At 30.7% G+C, this 12,491-nt stretch overlaps 2 protein-coding genes across 2 annotated transcripts; both read left to right on the top strand.

Annotated features, from left to right (window-relative positions):
* The first annotated feature begins 9,490 nt into the window (after positions 1-9,490).
* On the top strand, positions 9,491-10,120 carry LOC124529636. Its single transcript, XM_047103456.1, has one exon. It carries the CDS (start codon positions 9,491-9,493, stop codon positions 10,118-10,120), a length of 630 nt encoding a protein of 209 aa, XP_046959412.1.
* A 456-nt stretch (positions 10,121-10,576) lies between these two features.
* LOC124529817 lies at positions 10,577-11,407 on the top strand. The gene has a single exon (XM_047103734.1). The coding sequence runs from the start codon at positions 10,577-10,579 to the stop codon at positions 11,405-11,407; it is 831 nt and encodes a 276-aa protein (XP_046959690.1).
* The last annotated feature ends 1,084 nt before the right edge of the window (positions 11,408-12,491 follow it).

Raw genomic sequence — 12,491 nt, forward strand, 5'->3', positions numbered from 1 at the left:
CTTTTGTCGCAGATTTCAATAAAGTATCCTTAATTTGGTATTATGGACATTGGCACTAAGAAATGTTAACTATTCCTATCACCAACCTTGGGAACTAATATGTAGTAGTATGTAATTTGAAATATCTACTACTACCAAGCAGTTCTGGTTTCACGGTGGAATATTAAGTGATACATAAACAATATTGCACTAAACCCAACCACCCATTAAATTCAAATTAAATGTTATGTTAGTGTTGTTATCATGAAAAGTGCTTATAAAAAATTAATTTAAACAATATGTTTCAATGACTAGATTTAAAAAAACTTCTAGTGTCGTGAATTCTAATGCACAACACGTTCTAAGTTTTTTAGTTTGTCCTATTAAATATTTAAATAATATAATGTAGTTTGCGGTTAACTTATCCGAATCTATCATTTTTAAGAAACGAATACTTTCATTTCATAGGAATTAAGTATTTAATTTTTATGAAAAAAATGAGAACTTATGAGATGCAATAATGTTTTTATTTATTATAAAGTAAGTAGTTTTTTGGAATACGTTCCTAAATATTATTCCATGTCAGCTTCTCAGTCAACGGAACAAGCAATTTAGTAAAGTTTTAATATAGCAACTCAGCATTTTCTTTAAAATTTGTTTAAACGCAGAGGCATTTAAACAAATATACAGTTAACAGAGGTATATCCTATATCTAGTAAAAAAATACGTATAACAATTTCATTCTCATTCAATAAAAACAAATTATTTCCTTATATCAGTTGTATTTGTAAATCATTTATAACTTGTATAAAGGCGTATTCTATATATACAAGTATATTTCATATTTCCTTGGTTAGACAAAACTCTGAAAACAATCTGTTGAAACGGAACATTTCTATTGTTTAAATTAAAGTATTGTTTTGCCGGTTTATTGTATTCGTAGATTCCGTAAGCTGCTTTCATCCACGTACCGTCACCTAAAATGCCCTGGAAATATGAGGACGGCTTATGGATTTCCGATCTAAGGTTGTTAATGATTAAAGTTATAGTTATTCTACTACCCGTCCCGGCTTCGTACGGGCATAATAGGGGTCTACATTGAAAGTTTACATCGTAATACATATTATTATTTACCGCTAAATAGTAATACTCATTGTTTTGTTTCAGTTTAAAGGATAAGTGAGCCAGGAATTAATAAAATATCATCCTAGTTTACAGTTTGGCGCATTGATGATGTAAGGTATGGTAATAAACACTTCTTCCAGTGCTAAGGTCTATGATTGATGGCGAGTGGCGACCACTTACCATCGGGTGACCGATTTGTTAATTCGCCAATCTATTTGCAACAATAAAATAAAATATAAAACTGAATATCGACGCGGAGAATGCTTTTTCCCCGACGTCTTCAACAATCGTCATATTTCAGCCCATTTACGCAAAATCTCAATAAATAATACTCTAATTCATAATTAACTTCATAAATAATTTATGATTATCCCCGACTTAGGCCATTGCTGAAAACCGTATGAAAAATTTGTCGAAAGTTTTTGAGATTATCGCGTTCAGACAGACAGACAGACGTTATAGAATACTATATACTAGAATAAAAAGAAATTGATTACGGGACGATATGCTTTACTTACAAAGACTATAAAATGTTTCGGTGCACTCAGTGCAGTATCTGGTCGAATATGTTCGATACTTAATTTCGCTATAGGCAAACTTTCCGGCATTTCTATAATGATTTCGCCATAAGATCCTCTAAAATGATAAAAAAAATATAATTCGAGGAAGATAATTGTAATAAATATGACTATAATTTTGGACATTTTTCATCTCGGTCCACAGGATTTAAAGATAGGGAGTGACCGAGGTGGCCACTTGAGAGGCCTCACGTGGATTTTTTCAAACTGACTCGTGTGTGGTGTCCATAATAGCCTTGCGCCATTTATATATTGTACACTGGATGTGTACAATATATAAATAGCGATAAAAGGTTCTTTTCGATGCGATGTTATTACGTTACAACTTATTATTGGCTTAGATTACATAGATTGATTTGGGTGCAGAGAAGTATTTTTTATTCACCTAAAGGGCCAACAGTCAGATGGTGTTGGTCTTTGAAGTTTCAATACAGTGTCAGGTGGTGGAGCGGCACGCCACATTGGCAAGATACCCCACATGGCTATATTTCCACCCCATTCCGTTGTGTTTGTACCCGCCACCGCTAACGCGCCTTCAATGAGTCCTGATTCTGTTTGTTCTTTTACAAAATCTGTAATCAGGTCTTATTGCTGATACAGTTGACATACTTATAGAGTTCGTAATCGATTAATTCTTGTATATAAGTATATTTTAATACTAGTATATTCTAATACCTATTAAGTTTTGTTCCACTTTTAGAAGTTAAAGTGCATAGTCAATCATTGAATGAAATCATCATATAACAATTATTTTGGTAAATAGTTAAAAACCTTATTCAAGTATTGTATTTTTTTTAATTACTACATATAATTTAATTAATCATCGAAAAGGTATCGAGAACTTTTGAAAATATTATTATATAAGTGAGATCTACAGATTTATAGCCTCGCTTAAATGTTCTTGAAAGTAGCCTAACATAACACTCACTAATTTGAAATATTTCTTTTTTGTTTAATTATTTAATATGTTCCTTAAATAAGCTTAAATTATCTTTATAAACTTCTATAAGTTTGAGAGATACAGTTCGTATTGTTTTAATACCATCTGCGACTTCAGCAACTTATAAAAGTCAAGTTATTTCAGTAAAACAATGTTATTACTGCGTGGAAAAATTTAGTCCAAAATTACATAATAAATAATAGTTCAGTAGTTTATTTTTGATAATATACGCTGGTAAATTGTGATATTATATTTATTATTAATCATAAAAGTAATAGGTTTTACGAATAATATTATAGGGACGGGATAGATACGCCTTGTTTATAGATACATACATATGTACATGTATAGATACATATATATGAATGTAACTTAAACAAGATTTCTATATAAATAATAAATCAGATGTCTAGCATTCCCCTCTAAAAGGGATGAACACTTTACTCTATAAATAAATTGTATTTGAATTTCTAGCACTTTTCTATTTCGATTTTAACAAATAATTGTCATTGAGAGTTATAAATGTAACTGAATAAACAATACAAACCCATATGTATATTCCTTAAGTTTAAAGTTGTTTTTCGATGACGTAGAGCTCTGTAAAGGTTTATATTTAGTTTATATATAGTTTCAATCTTATTTACAATGGATTTATTAATAAACATGATATTGTGCATGTATATTATGACACAAGCACTTATAACGACAAAGAATCTTTTTTGAAACCCTATATAATAGACGGAGGCGGAGAGAAAGATAGGGAAAGAATGCTTCGAGGCTGGAAACTGGTATTTCCTTATACATCAAATTCACTACAAACTAAAATCGCTGAAAATATATTTAAAAAACAAAAAAATATTATAATTACGAGTTACTTCGTTTTCTGGGTAGGTTATTAAGCAAATATTCTACCGCTATATAGCAATAGTTAATAGTGTTCAAAAAACAAGTGAGCCGATGTGACACAGGCACAGGGGATATAACATTTCAGTTCCCAAAATCGGTGGCGCATTAGCGCGTGTATCAAACTTTGCTCGAATTTGAATAACTTTTTTGGGATAAGTATTAACTTTTCCAATCACCATGTCATAAAATCTCAACAATATTCGTCATTCATATGATGTCGGAAGTCGTCTTTCTAAATAAAACTATAAACATACTAAAATATACCATTGATCGGGAGATGGTAGAAATAACGATGAGATTATTTATAAGGGCAGTCAGGTATTAAAGTTATTCTAAACTAAACAATGGAGCGCTGTTTACGATTATTTCCAGTGAATACCTCAATGCCTGCTCAGCTCGGTTTAATGCCAGAGCTAAATGCTTCATTCTATGACAGCATTCCTCGTTCACTGGTGTTGAATCCATGCCCACTGAGTAATTTATTATTATATTACTTCATACACTTTATTAACTTGGGTAATGAGGATAAGAGAAGCAACAGTGACTTTGAATGTAGAGAAAATCAATGCTATGGTCTGGTGATAAAAGTCCCAATATCAATAAAAGCCCGTTAATCAGGATACAAACAATAAATACATTTTGGTTGGTTTATACAACATATGTGCTTTTGTGTATTAGTGCTGGTTACAGCAATGCTTAGCTTATACTTTTGAACACAAGCAAATTTATTATTTTTTTTAATAATTTGACCAATTAAAAATTGTGAAACCGACGTAGTACTCAAAAATCTACTTAGGCCCGTTTAGCATCAGGACACAGAATGATTCTATATTCAAAAGTAAGTGTACCTACAGACACAAGGGATATAAAATACGAGTAAGTACACAAGCTTGGCAGCACATGAAGGAAGTAAGGAATGGTTAATATTTCTTGCAGTGACAATGTCTATGGGCGGTAGTGATCACTAACCATTTGCCCGACCTACCTATTCTAAAAGAAAAAGCCGCCAGTTTATATAATTATAACACGAAGCTTTTTAAGATGTTCTTCGCAAAATTTCGTAGCTTCTAATACAATACAATCCGTCTTATATATGTCTAGTAAAGCTTATGATTTCATAAAGTAAAGGAATACTTTCCACCATTTTCAAAATTCACAGGCACTTGATATAAGCATACTGGAAACTTTCAATAGGTTTCCACAGAATTTAATTTTCTGAAAGTCTTATCGAAAACATCGGTTATTTCAAAGCACTTTCTCAAAAATCTGACTTCATCGTTAACATCGTTATGAAACCAGATTTTTGAGAAATACCAACTCTTATTCTAAGAACACTGAACGAATGTTCGACAAGTAAACATTGAATTAAAATTCGCATCTCCTAAAAATTAGTTTTTCATATAGTTTTAGTAAAAAGTTTGTGCATGCAGACCAGGTTACGTGGGAGTGCTGTTTAAATGAATGATTCTAATTTATTTTGCAATAGTCTAAACAAATTTTTCGTTGTTTAAGTTTATTGAGATAGAATGATTGCCAGTCGTTGTTTTTAATAAATAATATATTGTTACTGTTAAATTTAAATATCTTTAAAATAAAATGGTTGCATTATACAACCTATTTTGTATATTTACATTTACCATTAACTTTATCAATAAAAAATGTCTGTGACGATATATTGTTAAAAAATATCTCAATTAAGAGTTATTATTAAAAACAATACTTACGATAATAGTTAAAGCTGGTTTTCGGTAGATCGGTCATTATTAGATCTATTTTAGCTAATATTTCGTTGGGCTTCAAGTATTGAACTAAAATCACAAACGGTTATTTTGACATTTGCTGTTATTGACTGAAAATTTTCAGTGACTGAATACATTAATTAGTATATGATTGTTCTAAACATTTTACTTTTCTGTTTTATTGGTAACCATAATATAACTTGCTATTACTACTAGAAAGTGAATAATGTTTGTAGTTTTAATTCTCTATTTTTAGTTTGCCTAAGTTTTGTAGTAAAAATGTCAAATTTTGTGTTTGGTATTTGGTTTTACCGGATTATGGCAATAGAGAGTGCTGTGTCCCTGTGTTTGAGCGCAAACTTAGTACCCTACACATGAATCTATTAATCTGGAGAATGTCGCCGTCGGCCTATAGTCGGGACTGTGACCAAAGTCTGTCTAGTGAGATCAAAAATATTAAGAAATACTAATACGTAATCTTAACCTTGACCTGAATGTTTCAAGTTCAAATAAATTAAAAATACTCACTCATAACACCTACGACAAGTAAAGACAAAAACAATAACATTGTTCTGCTTTTGGGCCGTTTTTCAATCTTCATATTTGTCAAATTTTTACTTTCAGCTTCATCGATACCGACGTCTCCAACCTTGTCATCGTTCAGATATTCCCAGATGTTTTCGCGCGTGTTGTAGAAAGATTTTAAATTGTGAACAGGAATAATTTTTCGCGGTTTTCGCCTTTCGTGAACTCTTCCTGTGCAAATTTTGGCAAATGGACTATGGTTACCTGAGTGCTGTAATTTACTTAGCGTCCGTGGGATTTTGCTTAATTAATGCCCCAAAGTTTTAACTTCGTTCCAGTTATTTAGCACGTACTGCCTCAAAGACACACATTGTATTTAGCCGGTAGACAAGTGGATTATCAAATGAAATTATTTCATTTAGTTTTTGTAAAAATAAAATCACGTCGGTTTCATTAGGAATCATATTTATGAATACTTAAATATTTACACTAGTTAAGATATTTGCCAACGGCCAATGTTAATTATCATTAATAATTAATTATATATTATTAACAGCATGATGGAATAATTCCAGCCCTTAGTTTTAAAAAGAAAGAAAGCCTTAGCCCAGCAATGTGGCTCTTATTATATAATGCATCCATATATTTATTGAACAAATGTATGTACACTACATAAAATTTACAAATAGATCCAAAATAATTGTCAGAAATATAAGTGCAGCACAAGTTAAGGCAACCTTATTACTTATAACGGTTCCTCCCAGACAACATTTGGATAAGGATGTAGTTATGCAAAACGTATCCAAAAAAAACTTTACAAAAATTATTGAAATATCATAGACAACGGAAGTAAAAACAAAATATAAAAATGAATATTTCAAATCACCAGTGTTTTTATAAATTCAAATACGATCAATGAAATTAAATGTTTTAACAATCGGATTTATTTTATGGCAAAATCAAACAAAGCTCTACCAACGATTATTAATGTAGGAATTTTATTCAAAAGCAAAAAGCAGTGAAACTATACGAAATATATTCATCTACAAACTCGTTTTCATTGGCTAAACCACCATGACAGTTTGTCATGGTGTTTAAAGGCACCATACTTGATTGGCAAAATTTAAGTTTCATTAGCGGAAAATTTTATTGACCTAAGCAAGTCTTTCTAGACTTCTTCTCAATACTTATCGTAAGTAAGTATTTGACAATTGAAAGTTTTGGTTTCACCATAGAATTTATTAACACCAAAATATACCTGCTAATAACTATATGACGCAGAATATAAATATGATAAAATATACTATTAATAGAAACATAGTAGTCAAAATAATTTTAATATATGTTCATTAAGACATTCCGAACCCTATTTGCAACAGTTGACTATATATACTTGCTGTCTAATATCCTACGAAAGTATTTTCTGCGATATTAAATACCTAAACTAGAAGCTAAACTAAGTAACATACAATTAACGTTTTAATCAACAACGTATTCGCAAAATCAAAAGTGCTGCGTTTTCGCTTATTTAGCTAATTCTATCTGGCAGCATGATTTAATTAGTTGTATTTTACGTAGTTGCACTTCCACGACAGCAATGAGGCTTCGGGCTCATTTAATATTTTGTACTCTCTCGTCATTGCAGGTGGCAGCACGCTCCAATTGCATTATGCAAGCTATTTGGTTTTTAGGTCGCTCAAATTAGGAACGGACACAGTTATAATAAACGACAAATATATTTATACACGTATATCAATTAAAATCGAATGAATTGTACCTTTTTAAAATTTATATTTACGTCCCAAATAATTGAGTTTGATTATTTGTTAGTTTGTTACGCTTTCACCTTTTATTACTACAAAGTCAACCTTATTGCATTTTTGTAGAAACGTTTTTAGGGATAATAATTCACTCAGGCAAAACCAAGGTCGGATATTGTATATAATAAAAAGTTTAATATACAAATACATATATTTATATTTGATTCCGCTTAAAAAACTGGACACATTTACATAAATGACAAATAATAAAAAATAAACCATAAAAAAACAATCAAATGCGGCTCTCAATAATAATGCTTGGAGCTTATTCCACCACGCTACTCAAGTATAGGTTGGTCGTAAACAAGTTGAACATTTTATTCAACATATGTAGATTCTGTCCCTCATCAACCCAGCAAGAGATGAGTCACAAAACATATTAAGCACATGAATACTTAATAATGCTTGAGCGAAGTTAACTCAGCGATCATTTAAGATAGTTCCAACCACTTGATCATTTCAGATCTTTCAGCTATTGAAAAAGAAATGAAATACTAATATTTTCAGGTCATCTCAAAGAAGTTTTTTTGCTATATAAATTTAAATACGTAGATAATAATTGTACACAACTTTCTCAAATTAGTGTGAACGAAATTACGACTCATAATTTAAAACAAAAATGGCGATTATGTTCTATTTTTGAAATGTCAGTGAGACATTTAAAGTGAAGCTACAAAAAATTGGTAACCGTAAAATATATAAGGGATTCGATCATTCTAACACGCGAATGCTGTAGTAAATAAACTATTACTGAAATTAAATGTTTTTATACGAATATACATATAAAGTTTTATTAAATATACGCATGACGCATTCGCTTTTGAATTATGTATTATACAAAGCATAAAGTACGGACGAATACTAGTTTAGCAGTCGAACAACTCATGAAATATTCTTAGCCGGTTGTTTATTTAGTGGAATTGCAAATAAGTTACTGGGTCACCGTGATGCTGACCGAGCACTACTTTGCTTCTAAATAATTTGTGGGTCAAATTGATGTCATATTCAAAAGATATATTTTATTAGATACCTAGAATATATAACATTGTTTGTTTGACAGTAGTTTGTGATCAGAATAATCTTATTGTTATGGAATAGGCAGCTTCAGCTAGATTTAACAATTTATAATTTTATATTATCTCGCACATATTTCGTTCTTATATAATATGAAAAACCAACCTGAAGAACACCATGGCGGCACGAAGTTCTTTTCGGATATAATATAACTATCGGGGATTTTTTTACAATAACACTTCATCCCCGAACTCTAAACTCACTAAATTTAACAAATGGTGGAAACAGTTCGATTCTTAGTAGATATTAACAAGACAAATATTTATATTCCCGCGCATTTGTTTTTTTTTTATTTTCATGTAACAAAGATCTTGTTTTGCACAAAAATGTAGTTCGTTTTATTAAATTAATGTTTATTTATTATATTATTATTAATTACGATAAAAAGGATTTATAATTAGGTTTTATCTTTAATTTATTTATAATAATATAAATAGTTATTCAATCCACTTTTAAACTACAAATACATATATGTGTTCTATCTTATACCATAATCAAAGAATAGACAATATTTTAAATGGGCGACAAATGTTAAGTTCTTAATTCAAATTATGAAGTACACAATACATTTATTCACTGTTCAGTGGTAAATTAAATTTAAAACGAAAATAAGTCTTTAGATGTTATACCGCGTTTTCACTTTTTCGGTCATGATCCCAAAACCAATTAACCGACTGATTCATACCGTTATATGAATTATACGGGCGTAGTTTTTAGTTGTAGTTCATCAAACATGAAATTTCAATTTTATATCGAACGTTTTAAATGAGATGAAGTGTCTGAAGCGGAACAGTTTATTTCGTCATGTTCGCAGTTGTTGTTCTTTTTTATGCTGTTACAAAGACAGCCGCTCATGATCAAGGTTTGAGTACAGTGACACCGCAGTCACCACCAATACCATTCCTAGATTTATTTACAAGTGCTTCGAATTACTACTCGGACCCAATTCGTAAAGCATATTCCGATTCTGGCTACCTTACGTCATGTCCAAAGACTGATACCCTAGCATCGTTCGCCAGTATATTGGGTAGTGCGGCAAAAATAATGTTGTCAGCGGCTGTCATTGCTTTAATGAAGTTACTGGCTGGCAAACTGTTCCTGTTTCCTCTGATACTTATGGTGCTCGGAAAAATGGGCTTGAAAGCCCTATTACTGTGGCCTGTGATATCTAAAATGATGAAGTATTTAAAAAAGAAAAAGAAGAAAAATAAATCTCGAATGGTCATGGATTGTTCGGAGAGACTCGCGTGTGTTATACAAAGATCGTCAAATAGCGGCTGGGGCAGTAATTTCGGTGCGGCTATGACGTTCTCTATAATCGATGACGTAGATGAGGACGACTTCATCGCTAAAACACTTTTAAGCATTCTCGCTGGGGACAAGGTCGCGGAATGTATGTCAATGGACTGCAACTCTGGAGGCGACATAAGCTGACGTAGCGCAGTGATTATTAACTAACACTTACACGCTACTTGCTTTAACATTTTTTTATATGTATATTGCAATGATGTTTATCAGCCCAACAATTTTATGTATTTTCATATTTATGGTCTATTTATACATAAAATTTAATAATATTTTTATTTTACAAACAACACTAAAAGGTAAACGAAATCCTTAACCTATTTATGTAGTATTTTAACACATGTATTGATTTAAACTCCAAATGTAATATGAAATAAAATTAATAATTTTAAAAGTGAGGAAAGAGTATTGAAACATTATATTTTATTAAATTAATACCTTCGTACAATGTTGTTTAAATTTATATATATTTCATAGTTATGTAGGTCATATTCATTTCCCTGAATTCACATCGTATTTATTTCATAACTTTCATTAAACGATGCGATACAGAGTTAAATTGTTCTTTAGATTATTAATATTGAGATGTATTTTTTGACGTTACAAGTTGTCGTGATGCACTGTTATTTGTGTTTACATTTCACAACAGGAGAGTCAGTGAAGTCCTATCCGCCTTTCGAATTCCGAAGTGTGCCAAGCGATATCAGAGCCAATACATTATCGTTTCCAAATTCAAATATTTCACCGCATTCGAATCATGTGACTCGGCAACAGATAATTCACACCAGCGCGATGCAATCACAGCCAGTGCCAAATGTAGAAAAACCCCAAACGAAAAATTCAGATTTCTCTTTTAACGACTTTTTCTATGCAATGAATGGATTACCGGAACAACGTAATTTACAAGCGAGGTATGGAGCTTCTGCAAATCAACAAAATATTTCTTCTTTTAACGAATATCCGAGACGAAAACATCATTTTTGGATGTCTAAACCGTTTCAAGAATCAGCATCGATATATGAGCCGCCTACGACGATTGAACCTCAGCCAACAAACAAGGCTTCATCTAAATTAAATCTGATGGAGTCGGTAACAACGAAGATGTCAAGTAAAATGAGCGGTCTAATGGAATTAGTGTTCGCTTTACTCGGGTCTGGTTCAAATAATTTAATTATGAAAGGATTCAAAGACGTCGTTATAAATGGTATTGTAAAACCTCTGATTGTTGCGAAGGGTGGAATTAAAACACTTATTAGTAAAATGTCAGTTCCGTTTATATCATTATTATTGATAAATGTTGAAATTTTAGTAACAGTTTGGTGGTTGTGGGACGACTGTTCTGAGCCGCAATATTCACACCCTTCGCATACTGCTTCACCACCCAATAGTTATAATAAGAATTCAACGCTAAGATGATTGATTATCAACTTAATTCTCACCCAGTTTTGTGAATTAACATTAATAATGTTTTTATAATTGATGTTGACAGTGATGTAGGTCCATAAATAATAATAATTCCTTGTGATTTATGTATTAAAAATATTTATCCGTATAGTTTAGTATTAGTTAAATTTAATTGTTTTTTTATTAATTGTTGATTTAAAATATATATTTTGTGTCGTGTTGGAGTTGTAAGTCATGCATGTATTTATCTTACGAGTACATAAGTATAATATATACATAAAACATTTCATAATCACGATACCACTAATATGGAAAAAAATCTTACTATTTTTTATGTCTATTAATATTAGTTTAATATAATTTGCTTCTCGTTTTAATTAGTCCTACGTTTTTAATAATATTTTTTCATCTCTGTATATTTCCATCTTATGTAAGTAAGACTTTTCATTAAATTAACAAAAAAAGGTATTCGAGACGTTTGTTTTTCTTATATCGTTCTCCATATAATATTACTATTTCGCTTCAAAGCGAAAGAAATAAAGTGTGAACTGACGTAAGTTATGTCTCAATGAGATAAGGCCAAATTGAGCCAACTGAGGAAAAATCCTTTATTAGAAGAACGAGCAAAGAAAATGGATGAAACGAAAACGTATATGTGCGAAATTGATATGAAATGTATTTTTAAACGTACAACCTTTAGTAACATGTCACTAAATATTTATTATTTACTAAATATATCTTAAATACGTATTTTGATGATAAATATTTTTATTATTATTATTGTTTTATTTGTGAATGTAATAGTAAGCCTACCTACCTAACCTACTTTATATTTAGAACATAGAATCCGATTTACTTTTTACGTATAGGCCATCAAAAAAGAGGTTGTAGTTATTTTTTCAATTACGTTATTGTTGTGTACATTTATATTTATATATCGTAGAATAGGGTCTCTTGATGGAATTATATATAATTTGTATTTCACTCGAGTCGGGCAGATAAAATCTATTTTTAAAATATACCAATAATACTCTTCATAGCATATAAAAATATTACGATTTTAGAACAAAATTAATAAAAAAAATTGCAATACATA

Source organism: Vanessa cardui, chromosome 5 (genome assembly GCF_905220365.1).
Source record: "Vanessa cardui chromosome 5, ilVanCard2.1, whole genome shotgun sequence".
Classification (NCBI taxonomy): domain Eukaryota; kingdom Metazoa; phylum Arthropoda; class Insecta; order Lepidoptera; family Nymphalidae; genus Vanessa; species Vanessa cardui.